The sequence below is a fragment of the Mus caroli genome, chromosome 1, assembly GCF_900094665.2.
Source record: "Mus caroli chromosome 1, CAROLI_EIJ_v1.1, whole genome shotgun sequence".
Taxonomy (NCBI): Eukaryota; Metazoa; Chordata; class Mammalia; order Rodentia; family Muridae; genus Mus; species Mus caroli.
Window position 1 is genome coordinate 34,623,131 of NC_034570.1, and position 19,651 is coordinate 34,642,781.

General features: G+C 46.9%; 1 protein-coding gene across 22 annotated transcripts in view; it reads left to right on the forward strand.

Annotated features, from left to right (window-relative positions):
• The window catches only part of Map4k4 (mitogen-activated protein kinase kinase kinase kinase 4), a 124,744-nt gene that overhangs the window by 90,465 nt on the left and 14,628 nt on the right, over positions 1-19,651 (forward strand). Inside the window, exons 13-24 of one of the 22 annotated variants that reach the window (XM_029480908.1) lie at positions 4,822-4,983; positions 7,671-7,757; positions 8,306-8,524; positions 9,234-9,395; positions 11,568-11,798; positions 12,620-12,726; positions 14,435-14,586; positions 15,216-15,313; positions 16,093-16,101; positions 17,384-17,559; positions 18,186-18,306; positions 19,250-19,441. In XM_029480908.1, coding sequence (XP_029336768.1) covers positions 4,822-4,983; positions 7,671-7,757; positions 8,306-8,524; positions 9,234-9,395; positions 11,568-11,798; positions 12,620-12,726; positions 14,435-14,586; positions 15,216-15,313; positions 16,093-16,101; positions 17,384-17,559; positions 18,186-18,306; positions 19,250-19,441 — 1,716 coding nt within the window. The remainder of the gene's footprint in view (positions 1-4,821; positions 4,984-7,670; positions 7,758-8,305; positions 8,525-9,233; positions 9,396-11,567; positions 11,799-12,619; positions 12,727-14,434; positions 14,587-15,215; positions 15,314-16,092; positions 16,102-17,383; positions 17,560-18,185; positions 18,307-19,249; positions 19,442-19,651) is intronic. The other 21 variants (XM_029480909.1, XM_029480912.1, XM_029480917.1 and 18 more) reach the window with 21 other exon arrangements.

The following is a 19,651-nucleotide window of genomic DNA, read 5'->3' on the forward strand; positions in this document are numbered from 1 at the left end:
AAAAAAAAAACAGACAGAGCTAGGCACTGGGACAGCAAGTGTACCTCACAAACAGATCCCCTTGTTGGGATCTTGGAGGCCTTTTCCTTAATTGGAAATTAAAAGGAAATTTCCTTGACTCTAGAGGCTGGTTTTCCTTAATTGGAGGTAGCTCTGAGTGTTGTTTGTACCCCAGGTTCCAGAGCGGTCATTTGGGAATCTTTGAGGTTAAGTGCTTTGTAGCCATTTCAATAACAGGCAAGTCGGGCAGTTTGGAATTCTTGCTATGAACAGTGTAGGTGATGATTCTCAGCCTCACAAGATGCCTGAGTATTAAAAAACGAAAACCTGGGCCACTGAGTCTGACCTGAGTTCATTCCCTGGGACCCACCCGACAGAAGGAGAAATCAGACTCCGGCAGGTCATCCTCTGACCTCATGAGTATGTTGTGGCAGCATGCTGTTCACATTGCACCCTGAATAAATGTAATTAAAATGAGAGCAACCCAAAGCCTAAATGACTTTCTTTCAGTACACCAGCATAAGATGCTTAAAAATCAGGAGGAAGGGAAACCGTGATCTAGGAGTTCCCCTTTGGCACTTGCCATAAAACTTCTTGCTGCAGCTAGGTGTGTCCTCTTCATTCATTATGGAGGTCCTTCATCTTTCAGAAGTGCTTATGTTTTGCTCTTGTGCTTTCTATGGACGCACAGATGCAATTTTTGCCTCCAAGGGAATACTAAAGAGTTTGCTCTGATGCCAGATTTGAATGATAATGGCTAGGAACAGTTCATTTTACCCCAGATACCCCAGTCCCACATGATAACAGTCTTATGAAGTTGCAGTTTTCACAAGGACAGCTGTAGGTGAAGACACTTCTCATGAGGTGTGTGTGTGAGTGTGTGTGTGTGTGTGTGTGTGTGTATAGGCATTATTTAGTGAAGCAAGGGGATCCTGTTCCACACCCAGGTGTTGATGACCTCTTAATCTGTAGGTTGGTGGAAGCTAGGAGTGTTTGTACATTCCAAAAGGATTTACCTAGGAATCCTGGACATTAGGTCAAACACAAACGAGCAGTGAATGCTTATTGAAGAGACAAAACCCCAGGGGAGATAAACCCAGCTCTCAGTCACACTGTAGTGATGGGCCAGCCTCGCAGCTCTTACGCACAGGTGACTGCTCTTGGCTGCTCCAAGAGCATCCACAGAGACGCCCTGCGGTCTGATCTCTGGTTTTGCTGAGGTTGAACTGTTTGCTTCCTGCCTTTCTCCTGGTCCTGGGAAGACACAGAACGTGCTGAGCTCCTGCAGCCTAGTCTTTGCCCTAAAGCTGCTAGCGCCTTTCGCTGCTGCGTGTTCCTCTTCCTGTTGACGAGCTCTGCAGTAGGAAACCCACTCTTCCCTGTCCTGTTCTTTCTGTGGGTATTAAAGAAAGTAATCTCTACTCTGTGCTCCTCCTTTTGTCTGAGCTGTGGCTTTGTGCCGGGGATTGTGTCCGTGAACCTGTGCCCAGTGAAGTTCTTTCTTCTCCTTCCTCTCATCAGGAGACACGGAGATGATACTCCAGTTCAGAGATGTGGATAGAAATGAATAAATTTAAAACGGAGAGAAGTAAGAGAAAAGAACATTTTGTTAGGAAGTAAGGTTAGCACTAATGTTCAGCTTTGGTTAGCATCAGGCAGTTTCTCAGGAAGAATGACCGAGCCGCCACATATCTGTTGTGTTTTGTGTGTTTAGGAGGGAAAATTTGAACTCCTTTGCCTCAGAAGATTTTCCTGAGGGCTTGCACACATTGCAGAGGAGTGGGAGCCCCTTCCTCTCTTGCCATTGCACTAGCTTCGACCTCGGGGATCCCTGTTGGCTTGGTGCTGCCTTCTCACGGCTCCAGCTGTAATGTTAGGCAATGTCTCCAGGGCCCCGGAGCTGGATCCCCTCAGCCAAGGCCTTGACTGTCCAGTCAGCAGGGCTCGGCTGCTTCCAGACTGTGGTCTTGTTTATAAGAACCTTTTAGAAGTTCTTACATGTTCTTTTGACATGCTCACAGTCACACACTACCGCAGCAACACACGTTACAAATGCTCTCTCTCTTCGACAGTCTTTCCCCAGACTTTGAGACCCCTGTCCAGTGCAAAGATCATACAACCGTAGGAACTGGTCAGGCTGTGAGCTGTTACTGGCCATGGAGTGGGGTAATACTCCATGAGAGTGACCAGTTTTCCGTTCACCAGTTTTCTCTAACCCTAAGGAGGGTCCTTCGCAGACAGCATACAAGACAGTCCCTTCTGCAGTGGCCCTGCGTTGTCAACTGACTTCAGCGCTGACACGGATGCTCTCAGAGTTCCATCAGCCTGTGTCTTCTGCCTGGGTGGACCCTTGAAGGAGAAACTCACAGGTGCCAGACTTTAAAGTGTAACAGATCAGAGACCATTCCCACACACCAGCCTCACACTTCCTAGAAGGCATCTTGATCTATTTGTACCACAGTGTAGATAACCAAAAAAGGCAAAAGACGTTTTCCTTTGGAAATGGTATCCAACCAGGAATATATAGTGGAATTAAATAACTTATACTTGAAACTGCTTTTTCCCACTTGGCAAAAATTCAGTAATTGTTATTCTGAGTTAGAAGAATGATCATGTTCTTAGCTGTTGCATATTACACGCAGTGTCCTGGCAAGGTTTTCTTGTTGCTGTGTAGGGAATGTGATAGGCTGCAGCTTCATTTACTGTGAAGGGAAAACGCTCCAGATGTTCATTTTAAGTATGAGTCTTGAGTTTCTTTCAGTTTTGCTAGCTTGTTCATGGAGACCTGTGGTAGGAGAAATGTGCTGTCTTAGTCAGGGTTTCTATTCCTGCACAAACATGACCAAGATGCAAGTTGGGGAGGAAAGGGTTTATTTGGCTTACACTTCCATGCTGCTGTTCATCACCAAAGGAAGATAGGACTGGAACTCAAGCAGGTCAGAAAGCAGGAGCTGATGCAGAGACCATGAAGGGATGTTCTTTACTGGCTTGCTTCCTCTGGCTTGCTCAGCCTGTTCTCTAGAACTAAGACTACCAGCCCAGGGATGGTCCCACTCAAAAGGGGCCTTTCCCCCTTGATCACTAATTGAGAAAATGCCTTACAGTTGGATCTCATGGAGACATTTCTTCAACTGAAGCTCCTTTCTCTGTGATAACTCCAGCTGTGTTAAGTTGACACAAAACTAGCCAGTACATGTGGGTTTTTGTACCTAGTTTATAGGAAAGGATAAAGGTATTATATCTCTGGAAATTGTGGACATGGAGCTCTGCATTAGATCTGAGCCAAAAAGACAGAGGGCAGGATTAGCCCTCTGTTCCCCCCCCCCTGCCCTCCACACACACACACACACACACACACACACACACACACACACCTGAGCTACGGCCAGAAGGCTGGCAGAGCGCGGTAGGTATGTGGGACCTCCTGGCTGGTGAATATTTCACTACACATTTGCCCGCTTTTCATTGGATTTGGAACATTCATGTGTAGTCAGAGATTTCTTTTTTCTAAGATTTTTTAAAAGCTCTAAAGGCGGGCTAACAAACAGCAGGGGATGTGTGGCAAGGGTGAGCCTCTCCCTGCCCTGCCCAGGCACCATGTACACAGGACATTTCTTGTGCTTCCAGGAAATCATTGCTACTTCAGAAAACACGAGTGTTGTGGAGAGAATTCAGAACGGGTACTCAGCTCTTACTAATCCTTATATTGTAACCCATTATAAACTTCTGATACACTGTTTTTATTCACTTTGAAGTCCTGTGGTTAGCCTCTGTGTGAGAGGGCTTGTGAACTGTACCACTTTTCTCTTTCTGGGAGGGTGAGTCAGCTGTAGAGGTGCTATCCAGTGCAGTAGCCATTAGTGGACCTGCTTCCTTATCCATGCAAGCTCCAGTGTAGGCGCCCAGTGGTGGGGTGTGACTAGTGGCCATATACTGTTCAGTGCTTGTTAGAGACTCTAGCATCTCTCGCATTCATGGAAAGAACTGACAAAGCTTAGACTCCATGGCGTGGATGTCCTGTACTGACAGATGGTGTGTCGTCGTGCATGGACAGTCAGCTAGAGGAGCTGTTGTGTGCTGTGCCCATGTCTAGAGCAGGCTGAGTCTCTGAGTTGGGTGTACTCTCTATCAGTGGGGGTGCTAGGCTACATGCAGCTGGAAAAGGCCTTACAGGTGGAATAACCATTCCGACAGGCTTTTTGGGTGGAGACACTAGACAGGCCAGTTCATTTTTCTGAGCCTGTTGTGTTCTGTACAGTAGGGAGGAGGGTTTTAAAGTGGGACCATACCAGGAACACCAACTAGCTTTAAAGGTTCAGTGTTTGAAACAAAGCCCGGGACAGCAGTATTCACACTTCCCCATTGGTAGCTTTGATGTATTCCTAGCAGCAATGGTGGCTCTTGCTTTCTTCTGCTGATTTTCATTTCTTTTTGTTGTTTTCTCCTGCATATTTCTCATTTTTCAGATATTTATCTTCCTTTGTCCTTTCTTCTCCCCTTTATTCATCTCTTCTTTTTGTTCTGATTTAAGGGTCCTAGATAGTTAGTGATGCCCATGACTGACAGATTTGCTGACCTCTGAGCCCTGCAGTGGGTACTGATGATGCTTGCTTTCAAAGTGGAAGACAAACCCTGCAAGGATCCACAGAAGCATTATACCTTGGGCCGGTTTATGGGGAAGCTGCAGGGAGATGCAGAAATAACTGACCAGTACAGCTAGGGTCCAGAACTCACCTCATCCACCCTGCTTATCGCCGTCAGCAAACCTCCTGAGAGCCACAGCTGTAGATTCCTGGTAACGACACAGTTCTCCTTCTGCAGCAACAAAGAAGAGAGCGGGAAGCCAGGAGGCAGCAGGAGCGTGAGCAGCGGCGGCGTGAACAAGAGGAGAAGAGGCGCCTGGAGGAACTGGAAAGGCGGCGTAAAGAAGAGGAAGAGAGGAGACGGGCAGAAGAAGAGAAGAGGAGAGTGGAGAGGGAACAGGTGAGCTTTCAAGAATGTCGACCCAGGTATCCGTGGCCTCTAACCATGGAGCTGGGTCCCGGGGACCAAATGTTTACGCGTGCATGCTCAGAGGTTAGGTATCTAGACGAGCTGAAGACTCCAATGACTTGACTCTTTATCTTCAAAAAGAATAAAAAATTGTTACAGTGTAGAGAGAGACCCTTTGAGTCTTGAAGAGGCTGACAATGTGACAGGGGTCTGAATATACATTCACAGGCTTGGCTTACATCCTTTGAGCTCCAAATATCTGGGTGAGGTTAACTTTCAGACAGGGAAATTCAAAACCAACTTTAAGAAAACTATTGATAAATGCCTGACGTATCTCCTGGCTGAGTGAGTACTGTAGTCTAAGTGTAGCTTTGAAGATTGTTTGTATTGTTTACAGTACAAAAACCGGTTTTGTATACTTGTTCTTTTATTATTGCCTTGCGGAGCTTATTTGTGAATCTTAGATTACTTATACAAACAGAAAATAACTTTCCTTAGTTTATATGGCTTTCCTACCTTTGAATTGGTCAATCTGTGCTTTGAGCTTTGAAGAAGGAAGAAAGTCAATGAATGAAAGCCATTTTGAATTGGAGTTCATATTTAAAATACTAACAAACATGATTTTATCTTCCAAACATAGTGATCCAGCTACTGGCCTTGACACTCCTCCTGGATCTTGTGTGTCTAAGCCTGGGTCTGCACATGAACCCATGTTCCTAGAATCTCCGTGGTATAGCTTACCTGTTATCATCTACTTCTTTCTTGGCCCTAACAGTAGGGCTTATTTGTTTATGTAGTTAGTTACTAATGTTTTTATGGTGCTTATACCTGGCGGCTACAAATCTGTGAAAATGCTACCTGCTACTTGTTGGAAGTCACCCAGGCATGATTCCAAGTTTGATTGTGACAAGAAACTTGATGGTGGCATTTTAGTTCTTAAGATTTTGTGAATAGAGCTGGAGAGATGGCTCAGCAGTTAAGAGCACTGGGTGCTCTTCCAGAGGACTGGGGTTCAGTTCCCAGCCCCCACATGGCTTCCTACAACCATCTATAACTTCAGTTCTAGGGATCCAGTGCCCTTTCCTGGTCTCTTCCAGCAATGCATACACATAGTATACAAACATACACTCAGGCAAAACACTCATAAATATAAAAATATGAAAGAACCTTGAAAAAGATGTGAATAGCAAGTACCCTGCACTTTTAGTATTTCTTAAAATTGGTTGTTTTACTCTGCTTTTTATTTTTTTATTCACTTATTTATTTATTTTTGTAAATATTCCCTTGCTGTGGTGCGTGATACATTCCCACGAAAGCATGTATATGCTGTATTCTCTGTACATTGCATGATGAGATTTTTGTGGTTTGCATAGCATCTGATTTTCCCCAGTATTCTTGCATTTTAAAGTCAGAAAACATGTTTATAGTAACTTGATCTTTCAAGCTCAAAAATTCTGTTATTTTCAAAAAAGAAATGCTCTGAGACACAGATTTCTTTTCTCAGCTAAGGCCATGTGTCTGTCACAAAGCCACTTGATGCCTTAGCGTGCTCTTGGCATGTCCGGTGTAAGCTAAAGGGACTTGGCTTTGGGTGTTTGGTGTGGTTTATAAGATGTGGTGTTCTGAGTGTTTGCAGGCCACTGTTTCTCTGTTGTCTGGTATTCTGACCAGAACTATTGGTTAACTCAAACATCTGGTCAGACGCATCTTTGGCTCTTTTTACTTTAGGGCATGTGCCATGAAATGGGGTGGTCAGGAGGAGGCACTCACTATAGACACAGAAGCCACCTCCATGGGACAGTTCTCCCACATGCCAGTCCATTGCTCCCCTGCTAGGACAAGTAGGTCCTCCTGCTTAATGTGGGGCTGAAAGTATGCAGCAGGTGCTGCGGCTTGTCTCTGATGGACTTGGGTTAGGGTTTCCTGATGCCTGTGTACTAATAGGAATTGTGTAACTGCAGGGTTGTGTGTTCTCACCTCTCACTTACCCATCCCCAGCACTGGAGCTGAAACCTCTGCTGTGCTCTGTACGAGGTTACCATCTCCATTGTGACTCAGTGGTCGTTCTCTCCTGCTGTCATGTCATCAGTCTGCCCCTGCACTTGTGCCTGTGCACACTACACAGACACACAAGCTCACCAGCATGGGCTTGGCCAGTTTACCTGTAGAGAAGCGCCCATAGTCCATGACTCCTGACCACATCTTCCGACTGTAGCCATTATTCCAGGAACCTTTGGAGTCATTAGCAAAAGCACAAATCCTGTTTGGTTGGTTTGGGATTTGGGGTTTTTTATTTTTATCTTAAACAGATTTGGGTGTCAGTTTTTAAAAATTGCTGGTTTGTGCTTATTTAAAATGATGCCTTCCCATTTCTGTGGTGTCTGTTGTCCTTATGAGGAAGCTAGCCTCCTTAAAGTTCCGTATTGGATGTGATGAGAGTGTAATAGCAGCAGTGCTTGAACACCGCCGCGTGCTTCATGCCACTAAGCTAGACTACTTACAGCTTCCTGCCCAGCTTGGAGCCTTTGCAAACACCCTCAGCAGCAGGTTGTCTTCACTAAGGAGTCCAGTCCTCGGCGAGCTTGCTGCCGAGCTTCTGGAGTGCCGGTTATCCACACAGGGGACTCAGTCGCTTCCCTCCTGGATGTACTGACTGCTGGGTAATTTCTGTGTGACAGGAGTACATCAGGCGGCAACTAGAGGAGGAGCAGCGGCACCTGGAGATCCTGCAGCAGCAGCTGCTCCAGGAGCAGGCCATGTTACTGGTAACGCCCCGCCTCTGTCCCGTTCCATACCACAGGGCCGTTGTCCCTTCCCTAAGTTGGCCAGATGTAGTGACAGTCAAACTTTTTTGGTCTCACTGTGGCAGCCAGGTTCCAGTGAAGCTGTCCTCTGGTCATGCTATCAAGCACAGTGTAAACTGCCCTTAGTTTATTTCCCAATAGTAAGTTAGCTCCTTGTTTGGTAAATGCCTGTCAACTCTTAAACAGAACTTGGCATTCAGTGAATGTGAAAATGCCGGAGGTATCAGGTTCACAGTGCATGCTGTGGGATTTTTTTGCTGAGTGTGTGTGTATATATACCACTGTATCTGATGTTTAATTGAATTCCTTTACTCCGCAATGATGTTACAGTTAGCAAATGCTGTCACATTTTACACAGGTAACATGCTATTTAAAATCCCAGCCATTTTGCCTTGCTCTTAAACAATGGGGGAAGTGCTATTTTAAAAAACAAAAGTCAAGAAGGGATCCAGAGAGGAGGTGAACTCGCCACGGTCCCCAGATTCAGTGTCACCCTCTCCCTCTCCAAGGAGTGCCGATGGCGGGAGATGGAGGAGCACCGGCAGGCAGAGAGGCTCCAGAGGCAGTTGCAACAAGAACAAGCATATCTCCTGTCTCTACAGCACGACCACAGGAGGCCGCACGCACAGCAGCAGCCGCCGCCCCCGCAGCAGCAGGACAGGAGCAAACCGAGCTTTCATGCTCCAGAGCCCAAGCCTCACTATGACCCTGCTGACAGAGCTCGGGAGGTACCTGCTTTCCCTATTGCTTACAGACTGGTCCTGAGAGAGCTAGGCGCCCCCTGATGACTGTCTGTACTGAGCTGTACTGCAGGACTTCACCTCTGTTTTCTGCATGGATTTCTTGGTTAACAAATGCTAGAGAAATCAGAAGAAAACTACACACACACACACACACACACACACACAAGTACCTGGCACTGTTAGTCTTTACCATGTGAATGAGAGAAATGTCAGTCTTGTTTAAGACTAGCATGAGGAGGCAGTGGACTTTTAGCCTGATTTCTTACTGGATCAGTGGTGTTTGGATGACCAGAGCCTCCCATAAGGATGCGGCAAGTGGTCCTCTCTGGGCTAGACAGAAGGATGTGGGTGCGTCCAGGAGCACTGTGGCGTTCTGGCCTGCAGATGGCTCCCTTCTACATCCTCCCTCACAGACAGGGAGGAGAGTCCAGGACAAACTCTGTTCTTGATAGAGTAAGGAAGCGCTAGGTGCTGAGGATAGTCTAGACGCTGCTTTGCTTCATTTTCACTTTCATAGTTTTTAAAAGTCCTCTACCAAATCTTAGCCCTGCTCAGCACCGCCACTGTGCAGCTAGCTGCCTCTCTTCTCAGAGCCGAATAGAACACATTTCCTCTCAGTTGTCTTGCTCTTACATGTTCCTCATCTCTCCTTTCCTACTAACACGGAGCCGTGTCTTCTAATTCTCTGACGCAGGTGGAAGATAGATTTAGAAAGACTAACCACAGCTCCCCTGAGGCCCAGGCTAAGCAAACGGGCAGAGGACTGGAGCCACCCGTGCCTTCCCGGTCAGAGTCTTTTTCCAATGGCAACTCCGAGTCTGTGCACCCTGCCCTGCAGAGACCAGCGGAGCCACAGGTAGCAGCAGTAGCTCCCTGTGCCACGTGTAGCCCATTGTCTCAACAGCTGCAGTGAACGGAGGCGTGCATTCCGCGTAGGGAGAGGAGGCTTGCCGTTTGTTTGTTTTGTTGTCTAAGATTTTTATTGAACTCATTATGACTATCTCCAGTCCATACTTTTATTTCCCCCTCCTTAACTCAGATGTGAAGTCCCTCCTTCCTCTTAAATACTTTTTTAAATTATATTTTTAGAACGTTGGTTTTATTGTATAAGCAGGTTAGAAGAGAACTTTTAACCTGAACGTTTTGAAGTAAGTACTTTATGTCTGTGGTCCCAGCTCTCTGAAGGACCTTTGGAAAGCTGAAGGTGGCCTTGCAGTTCTGTGCAGGCTTCTATTTATTTGGCTGAATGTGTAAATTTCCTGGGAAAAGGTTTTTGTTTTTGTTTGTTTGTTGTTGTTTTTAAATATAAAACCAGATTCTCAAACCTGTCAAGATTGAAAACAGGTTATGCCTAGTGGGTTGAATATTGATTTCCTGTAGGAGATTAGGACAGAGTTTATGACTTTTCCTTCAGCCTGTCCCAGAGTCTGTCTTGTCTGAGTACTCAGAAGAGAAGCAGCAGCCTTGTCTAGAAAGGACAGTAGGTGGCAGACACACCCATCCCCTGAGGGTGTGTAGGCACTCCTCCATGCTGCTCTCTCTGCCTCACACACTTCTCTGAGCTTTCTGTACTTGGCCCTGGTGTTTGCATGCCACCTAGGAAAAGAGTTGGTGGTTTTGAGAAGAAATGGCCCTTCTGTGACAGATGCAGTCACATGAGAATTTGAATATGTTCTGCAGTAACCAACCCTCCTGGGGGATGGTTGAGCTGAGCAAATCTGAGGTACAGGGGGTGGGGTTTATGCAGATACAGCAGCTGAGAGCTTCAGAGAGCTACACCAGAGAATGCCAGCAGAGGCAGTGGGGGAAGGGCCAGGCGCCACTTGCTGCTCTACTTAGTGCCTGTTTCCTGGTGAGAAGCTCGTGTGTCCTGAGAGTTAAACCCAACACAAGGGCAAACTTGCCTCTGAGCAGCAGACTCGAGAAGCCTCTGTTTGAGGAGATGAGACCGCCAGCCTCTCTTCCTCCTCTGCAGAGTGTTCTTGCCCCAGGCTTTCGCCTGCAGGAGGGAAACTCGCGTGGCTCCTAGTGCTGAGTCCCACTTAGCGTTATTTGGTGACACATCCTTTTGGTTGCTTTCCCAGTGAACACTTAAGATGTTTTAGTAGAATGGGATTGTACCAAAGCTAGGATTCTTTGGATCTGCCTGTGAGCCACAGAGACTGTGCACTGGGTCTTAACGGCCGCTTTCACCTGCAGAAGCCAGGCAAGCCAGGCAAGACGCATGGATTAGTCAGCGCTGGGTTACAGCTTCCGGAACTGCCTGGGTGGTTGGTTATTCTCCAACAGGGAGCTACAGGTACCTCGTACCAAAATAGTTCTAGGTTTTTGAGAGAATGTTTTTAAAAGTGACTGCAGAAATTCACTTGGCAAATTGTCATGTTCTTGAGTTTTCATTTCAAAGGCATGTTCCTACTGGTCAGCCCAGAGTATCTTGATGCTGGTCAGCCTGGGCTTTCTTGGTACTGGATATTTTGGTAAAGAAATGTTAATCCCACTTTTCTCATAACTAGGAGTGTAAACTCAGCTAGGTTTAAAACATTTTAAGATTGGGAGAAAAAATAATATTGGTATACTTGAAAAGTTGGCTGTTGTTAAGTTTCTCTGCTACAGTCCCATAATAGGAAGTGTGTGCACGCACAAATATGTCCCGTCAGTAAGAGTCTCAGACCCAGGGTTCTGAGGTGGTGGGAGGTTTGCTGATGAGCAGTGTCTCTGTCATGTGGTCCCCAGCTCTCTGTGCTGACGTGGACATGCATGTACCACTCTCCCCTCGGGGGTCTGTGCATGCATGCCCCTGTTCACTGCTGTCTGCAGTTTGTGTCTGGGCACTTTCCCCTATGCGTGTGCCTTTGCTCTTCCTCTTGCCTGTCACCAGCATGGAGCCTATTGGCTGCTCCATGCTTGACACTATGCCTCCCCGACTCACACCCACTTCTGCTACCTCCTGTTTGGGATTTAGTGTTGACCAGAAAAGCTAGTTGTATGCAGAACGCATTGAATGTTTTGTGTTTTGTTTTCTTGTAAGGTACAGTGGTCCCACCTGGCATCTCTCAAGAACAATGTCTCCCCTGTCTCGAGATCCCATTCCTTCAGTGACCCTTCTCCCAAATTCGCACACCACCATCTCCGCTCTCAGGACCCATGTCCACCTTCCCGCAGTGAGGGGCTCAGTCAGAGCTCTGACTCTAAGTCGGAGGTGCCCGAGCCCACCCAAAAGGCTTGGTCTAGATCAGACAGTGACGAGGTGCCTCCAAGGGTAAGGACAGACAGACAGACGCGCTGTTTTCTCTTTATTTAAACTTACTGTTTGCTGTGATGATGGGAACAGTGACTTACTTCATCAGGGCTAAAGGGCCAGAAGTTTCAAATGACTTCTCAGGAGGGAAGCCATTTCCCACCTCAGCAGTTACAATTAGCCAATGGTTAGTTAGCTTTTTACCATGGACTGGTTTTAAACGTAGTTTAATAAAAAGTATTTATGGAAAAAATTTTAAACAACATGCTTCTAAATAAGTAGACTTATAAGTCTATACAGAAGCTCTCCATTACTGTGCATGACATCAAGAATTTAGGAAAAAATCTTATGAGGAAAAATTAACAAGACAATGATTTTTTACTTTAAAGTTGAGCGTTTGGTACTTAATAGTACAAGAGGATTAAAAGGCACATCTCAGTTTATTTTTTCCTCCACTTGGAATTTGCTTCCTCTGAATATTTTCTCGCTTCTCTGCCAGTCTTTGCTTCCTGCGGATCTGTTTGTAGACCATTGTTGGGTTTCTTTGAGCTTACTTTTGTGATTCTCACATACTATCTCAGGGAAGTGCTGCTGTATGCTCTCTGCCACCCGCTTCAGTCCAAACATGACTTCAGCATGACAGGACTGTAGAGATGGGCCAGGCTGTTTGGATCGTGCAGGAGCAGGGGAGGCTTGGGAGAGGGAAGAGCTAGCTTCATGGCAGGCATTCCGGACTGAGGAAGGCTGTGTTATAAAGTGTACTGTGAGGAGGGGGGACTGGGGGGGGGGAGCTGTGGTGTTCTTCTGTTGTCTGTCTTAACTGCTGTGTTTCCCACCTAAAGGTTCCCGTGAGAACGACCTCTCGTTCCCCTGTCCTCTCCCGTCGGGATTCCCCACTGCAGGGCGGTGGACAGCAAAATAGCCAAGCAGGACAGAGAAATTCCACCAGGTAAAAAAGAGAACTGACAGGAGGAGATGTGCCGTGGCTCACAGTCTCTCAGAGAGTCATCTGTTGTCTGTTTTCAGAAATGTGCACCTCCAGCACTGAGGTTCTAGTCAGATGTGGCATGTTTTACACATACACACACACACACACACACACCAGCAGCAGCAGCAGCGTATTGGTCAGTAGTGAAAAGCAGATTTGAATCTTGTATTGTAATTTTGAAATGTAAACTATAGTTCTCTGTAAAGGTAGAGAAGGGAGGATTGAGGACAGGTTCTAAGAAACATAATTTGAGAGAGTTTTTTAGTCTAGAAGAAATGGTGAGGGTTTAGACTGAGTTACAAGAAATCACAGCCAAGTCAGTATTCCCTCACAAGCTGCCATAGACTACCATGCTGGCCAGGTGATGTCATGGCTGAGCTTTAGGGTCGCTCTGTCTGATGCAGTAGCTATTGGCCAATGAGGCTGGGTATGAATTTAACTTAATTAAAATGAATTAAGCTTCACCTTTTTGGTGGCTGGAGTCACGTGTTGTTAGTTAGTGGCTCTGACGTTTGCTCAGGTGTGGCATGTGCTGTGTGTGCACTTACTGAAAACTTGTCACTGTTGCCCTGCAGATATCATTAAGTGTTTGGTAATTTGGTCATCAGTGGACCTGTGGTGTTGGCAGTGTTGGTACAGTGCCTAGATGGATGACAGTCCAGAGTCTGCAGGCAACACTTTAATGCTGGTGACTAGAGAGATCTGACACCCTCCTATGACAGACAGTGTCCAGGGCACAGATTCTTCCCAGTGTATGTGTGCTATGGGTCTGACCATGGCAGGAAGCCTCACTGGCTTTGCTTCCTCCACGCATCTCAGAGTGGACTGTGGGTATCCAAGGTGTGGGAGCTGTCATAGTGGATGAGGGCAACCTAGATACAGAAAAATTTCTGAGTAATTATTTCCAATTAAGAGTAGGGTCTATAGACAGAACAGAAGTGGTTGTAGCTGTAAACAGTCATATCTCACTTCACATGTAACATGGATTTCATGTGCTTTAGCAAGAAGATACTGTTCAGCATCTTTTGGGTTTAAGATATTGAAGATGCTGGCCCTGAATACAGTCTTTGTAATGTGCATTGCGCTGTGTGTAGAGTGCACTTTGTGTGTGCAGTGCATACTCTGTGTGGAGCATGCTCTGTGAGCAGTGAGTGTACTCTGTGCAATGTGCTGTATGTGCAGTATGCTGTGTGATGTGTTCTGTATGCAGTGCACTGTGTGTGCAACATGCTGTGAGTGCCTTGTGCTCTGTGCAGTGTGCTTTGTGTGCTGTGTATGCAATGTGTTCTGTGTGCAGTGCACTCTATGTGCAATATGCTCTGTACAGTATGCTGTGTGTGCTGTGTATGCGGTATATTCTGTGTGCAGTGCGCTATGTGTGCAATATACTCTTTGTGCAGTGCACTATGTGTGCAATGTGCTGTGTGTGCAGTGCACACTGTGTGCTATATATGTGTGGTGTACTCTGTGTGTGCAGTATGCTGTGTGTATAGTGTGCTCAGTGTGCAGTGAGCTCTGCAGTGCATGCTATGTATGCAGTGCACTCTGTGCAGTGTGCGCTGTGTGCAGTGCACTGTGCTAGCTACTGTTGCAGGCTTCTCTCTGCCTCCACAGTGCATGTCTCTGCTATAGTGTGATGGGATGACACTGTTCTCTCCTTTTCTAACAGCAGTATTGAGCCCCGGCTTCTTTGGGAGAGAGTGGAAAAGCTGGTCCCCAGGCCAGGCAGTGGCAGTTCTTCAGGGTCCAGCAACTCAGGATCCCAGCCTGGCTCCCATCCTGGGTCTCAGAGCGGCTCCGGTGAACGCTTCAGAGTGAGATGTAGGCTATCTCTCCTACACACTTTTTCTGGGAACAGCCATGGTTGCAGTTTGTTATTAGAAGAACTCCATGTGTAAAAGGAGGCCCAGCTCTGCATATAGCTGCATTTTACAAAGTGATGCTTTGACATAGATTGCTGAGGACATAAGCAGTCCCAATAAGGTTGCTCAGAAAGCTGTATTTTCAGTGCTTCGCACACGGGTGCCATGGTAGGCACTTCACAGCTGAGTGGAATTAAATGCTTTGCCTAAGGTGAATTAGCTAAATGCCTCAGCTGGGATTTGAACACATTTCTTCCATTTTGAACTCTGAGGCTGTGCTGTAGTCAGTGTGTATGTATTACTGGTGACAGTAGTCAAAAAGTTCCTTCACAGAGTTCTTCTCAGAACTTGGAAGCATGTATTAAACAGATGTGGGTTCTTAAGTGGGAAGTGGGAAACCTTTCCCTCAGAAGGGCTGCCAGCATGTCCCTTGGCCCTGTTTTAGCCCAGAGTTCAGACTCTATGGAGAGGGGTCGACTGACGTCAGCAGGGGGAAGCCAGAAGCTAGACTGAAGGGGAGGGGGTGGAGAGTGTGTGACGAGGGTTTATCTGTGTCTCTGCTTTTTCTATCTCTCCTGAACGTACCAGCATCATCAAAGTCTGAAGGTTCTCCATCGCCACGCCAGGAAAGTGCAGCCAAAAAGCCTGACGATAAGAAAGAAGTATTCCGGCCTCTCAAGCCTGCGGTAAGTATTGTGTAAAATCAGTTAGTTCTGTTTCAAGCTTGAGTGAAACCTTGGTGTTAAGAATATTGTTAAAGGGCTGGGGTATGCAGTTGCATGTGAGAGGTCCCAAGCTCAGTCTCCAGCACAAAGAAAGAAAAAGTGATGGAGAGGCCTGCAGGGTTTGATTTGTGTGTGGCCCTTCCCTGCTGTGGGGAAATGGAAGAGTTCCCTGATACAGGACGCCGCTGTGGGCTCGCCCTTAGGCATCTCAATTCTGAAGGCATTAGCAGGGCAGTTCTGTTCCACTTCAGCCTTACACTAGTTGTCCAGTTAGCCGTACAGAGAAGCGCAGAATAAAATATAATTTTATGTATTGGCAGTTTTTAAGGAAATGAGTATTTTATAGTAATACTGAGTAAAATTCAAAAGCTCCAACACACACACACACACAAACGCATGCACGACGCACAATCATTGCTTGTCGTCGACCTTATTCTTGGTAAGTTTGGTGTTTGCAGTACTGGCTTTCAGAATAAGTGTGAATGAGTGCTCCTGTGGCTTGAGTGCTGCCCTTGGTCTCTGGGCTGATGACTGTGACTGCTTCCTCGATCCTTATCATGGCAATTAGTCATGTGACTGTGGGTACTTGTGGGGTTTTAAGCCTATTGAAGTTTTAGTTTCCTCTTTAACTGATTTCTGGATACCCCCTCCCCCTTCTTTCTGCTGCCTGCTCCCTTCTCTGCATCCTTCATCAATGTCGGCCTCCTTCTCCACCTCCATGGAATCGTCGTGTCCTGAAGGGAGAAGTGGTAAGCCTGCATCCCTCCCTCCCTCTGATGGCTAGCTTCAGCAGTGCTCTCTGCCTCTCGGCTCTGCTCAACTCAGACTTGCCGCTCTGCCTTCCGCTTTAGCTGATGAACCAAGCTTTGGGTCTTTATTGCCAAACCTACCTCCCTGGAACAACTGTTGTAAAGGAGCTGCTTTGTCACAGATAGTTGCCAGGACATAGCAGGCTCAAGCTTGCTTCTGATAGTTCAGAGGCTAGAGGTCAAAGGTAACAAACATATTCTTAACTGCATAAAAGAAGAATACTAAGTTGGAACTGCTCTTTAAGTTAAAAGGGAAAACCAGTCATGTAGTTGGTTTTTAAAATGCTATTGATTTTAAATGAAATTCCCAAGTAGAAAAGGGAATTTGGATTTAAATGGGATTTAAATCAGTCAAGGAAATTAGATATAAAGAATTGATAAGAATCTTAAAATATCTCAACAAGGTAAAGAAAAATGAAGCCAGTTTTTAGTAAACTTTGCTCTGAGGTTCACAATCATTGTATAATTGGGAATGTGGCTAAGTCTTGGGGAAGGCCAGTGGGGATTGCCGTGGCACATGGCAGATGAGCTTTCCCACTGTGGATGCCCCAGCTCAGGCATGGCAGGTACTAGTAGGGAGGTGAGGGTGAGTGTGTGCTAGCAATCTGCTGTCTAGGCAGCCTGGTATTCTTCATGAGCCGTGGAGGGGAAAAGGCCCAGATATGCCTGTGTAATTAGGGGCCAGTGTGCACAGTTCTAAATAGTCCTCTTAGACATGCTGTCTGGGCTGGAGAGATGGCTCAGCGGGGAAGAGCACAGACTGTTCTTCCAGAGGTGCTGAGTTCAATTCCCAACAACCACATGGTGGCTCACGACCATCTATAATGGGATCTGATATCCTCTTCTGGTGTTTCTGAAGACAGCTACAGTGTACTTCTATAAACAACAAAAAATCCTAAAAAGAAAAAAGAAACTGTCTTTATTTAACAAAAAAAGTCATGATATCATGCAGTCCCGTCTTTGCAGCAAAAGCCTCTCATATCTTAGACTTAACTGAAAGCAGTGCTGTCAGCTCACCCTGCAGACCACCGTACAGTGGGATTGAGTTGTCTGTCACACCTGCCTTCTTCCTTCTGTCCAAAGCCGTAGCCATACAAACTCCTCACGAATCCTTTCCTGATGCTGACTCTGGTTACTCACTGGCAGTTGGCCTGAAAGGTTTGTCACCTTTTCTCTCCCTACCTTCCTCTTTCCTAACTTCCTTGTCCTTCCTGTGTCCTAGGACTTGACTGCGTTGGCCAAAGAGCTTCGAGCAGTGGAAGATGTGCGGCCACCTCACAAAGTAACAGACTACTCGTCGTCCAGTGAGGAGTCTGGGACCACAGATGAGGAGGAGGAGGACGTGGAGCAGGAGGGGGCTGATGATTCTACCTCGGGACCAGAAGACACCAGAGCAGCGTTAGTGCTTGCTGGGCTCAAGAGAAGAGCCTTCCCACTGGGCCTTCTCTCCGCTGCAGCCTTCTGCCCTGTTCATGAACTCAGTGACATACAGCTTTTACACACACACACACAGACACACACTACATGTGCCCCATTTATATACCACACACTCAACACCATGCCATACACACACACTATACACACCCCCTGTGCACACCACACAACCAAATACTACACATGTTCTATACACACCACATGCTTAACACCACACCACATAAACAACCACACAGACACACACATTATACCACCCCCCACACACACATTGCATCATACACATGTACACACATACAAACACACATATCAGCGTCTTCCCCACAATATCTCAGCATGTCTCTTTTAATTGAAGGGTTCAGTAAAAGGGATGTTTCAGTGTGGTATGACTTAATCAGACATAAGAACTCATTGTAATTAATGTTCTGCTTAAGAACAAAGTGAACAGCAAGGAACTCTTCTATGGGAGAAAGCCACGTCCGTGCTTGCTGTCCTATAGGAGACTTACACTCGATGCTTCCTCTTGCCTTAAGCTTTGAGAGGGTCGCACGGCTTGGCTTGTTATCCGTGACTTGCAGATCTTGTCTCTTCAGGTCATCTCTGAATCTGAGCAATGGTGAAACAGAATCTGTGAAAACAATGATCGTTCATGATGATGTAGAAAGTGAGCCAGCCATGACCCCGTCCAAGGAGGGCACCCTCATCGTCCGCCAGGTACCGGAGCCTCCTCTCCTGTTGTCAGAGGCTGAGCTTCTCTATGGTCATTAACCCACCTGCTCATTCACTCACTCACCCATGCTATTTCTACATCATCATCGTTTTCATGTTAACACAACTCTGAGGGTAGCGCGTCCTGGGCGAGGGAGGCAGGTGTGCTGCATGCCACAAAGGTAGCCAGTAGTCTTCCACCCACATTGCTGTTCCTCTGCATGCCCTTGGCAGCCTCCATCCAAGCACCATGCTGAGTCTCACAGTCTGTGTCGGAGTGGTAGAGAGGCCACAGGGACTCCTGTGAAGGCTCACAGAGGGAAGGTACAGATCTGGAGCCTCTAATGGCCACCCTGAGGCCCTGCTGGGGCATCTGACCCTGTGTCTTCAGCATTGGGGCCCGGGGATGAGTGGGTCTCCTGAGGTCCAAAACAAAATGTCTGTTTGTGATGCAAGATGGATTCTGCTTGGACCATGATATTTTCTAACTGTAGGCTCCTCACTGCAGCAGGACAGGGCACTCTCCAGGCTCTGGGTTTTTCCCCTGGGTGTTTCATGCCACAGCAGTGTATTTGGATGGAAACTAGGAAGAACCTAAGAAGATCAGGATTCAGAGGAACCACAGGCTACTCTCTAGAGGTGGCTTAGATTTTTAGAGAAAACAAGGGGGTGGTCTTCCATCAGTTGCTATTGCTGCAAATGAACCAGGTGAAACACTTTCTACTTGCATTGGGTGGTCCCCAGTGAGGTACTCTGACTTCAGTTGGCTCAAAATTGGGCATTTGGCAAGGAAGTTTGAGCAATTCCGGCTAATTTCCTTGGATTTTCCTTGGTAATCTAACACAGTTTGGAAAGTCACACAGCACCTTGAACAAAAGCAGTTATCAGTAGGGTTGTCGGCAATATCAGCATCGCCTGAGCGAGACCAGTGTGCCTGTTTTTTCTACAGAGTACAGTTGACCAAAAGCGTGCCAGCCATCATGAGAGCAATGGCTTTGCGGGTCGCATTCACCTCTTGCCAGATCTCTTACAGCAAAGCCATTCCTCCTCCACCTCCTCCACCTCTTCCTCCCCATCCTCCAGCCAGCCGACACCCACCATGTCCCCACAGACACCCCAGGACAAGCTCACTGCTAATGAGGTATGTCTCACACCACAGCTGGCTGCTTTCCTGGGGTCAGACCAGCACTGCCTAGGAGCTAGTTTGCAAAGAAGCCCTTCCCAGAAGCCCTCCCCCTTCCCTGCTCCCTGCTCTTCTGCCATCTGCCCTCCTCCCCAGTCCCAAGTAACATGTTCAGATCTGCATACAGATCCCTAACCCTACATGGATTGTCCCCAGACTTGCCAGTTC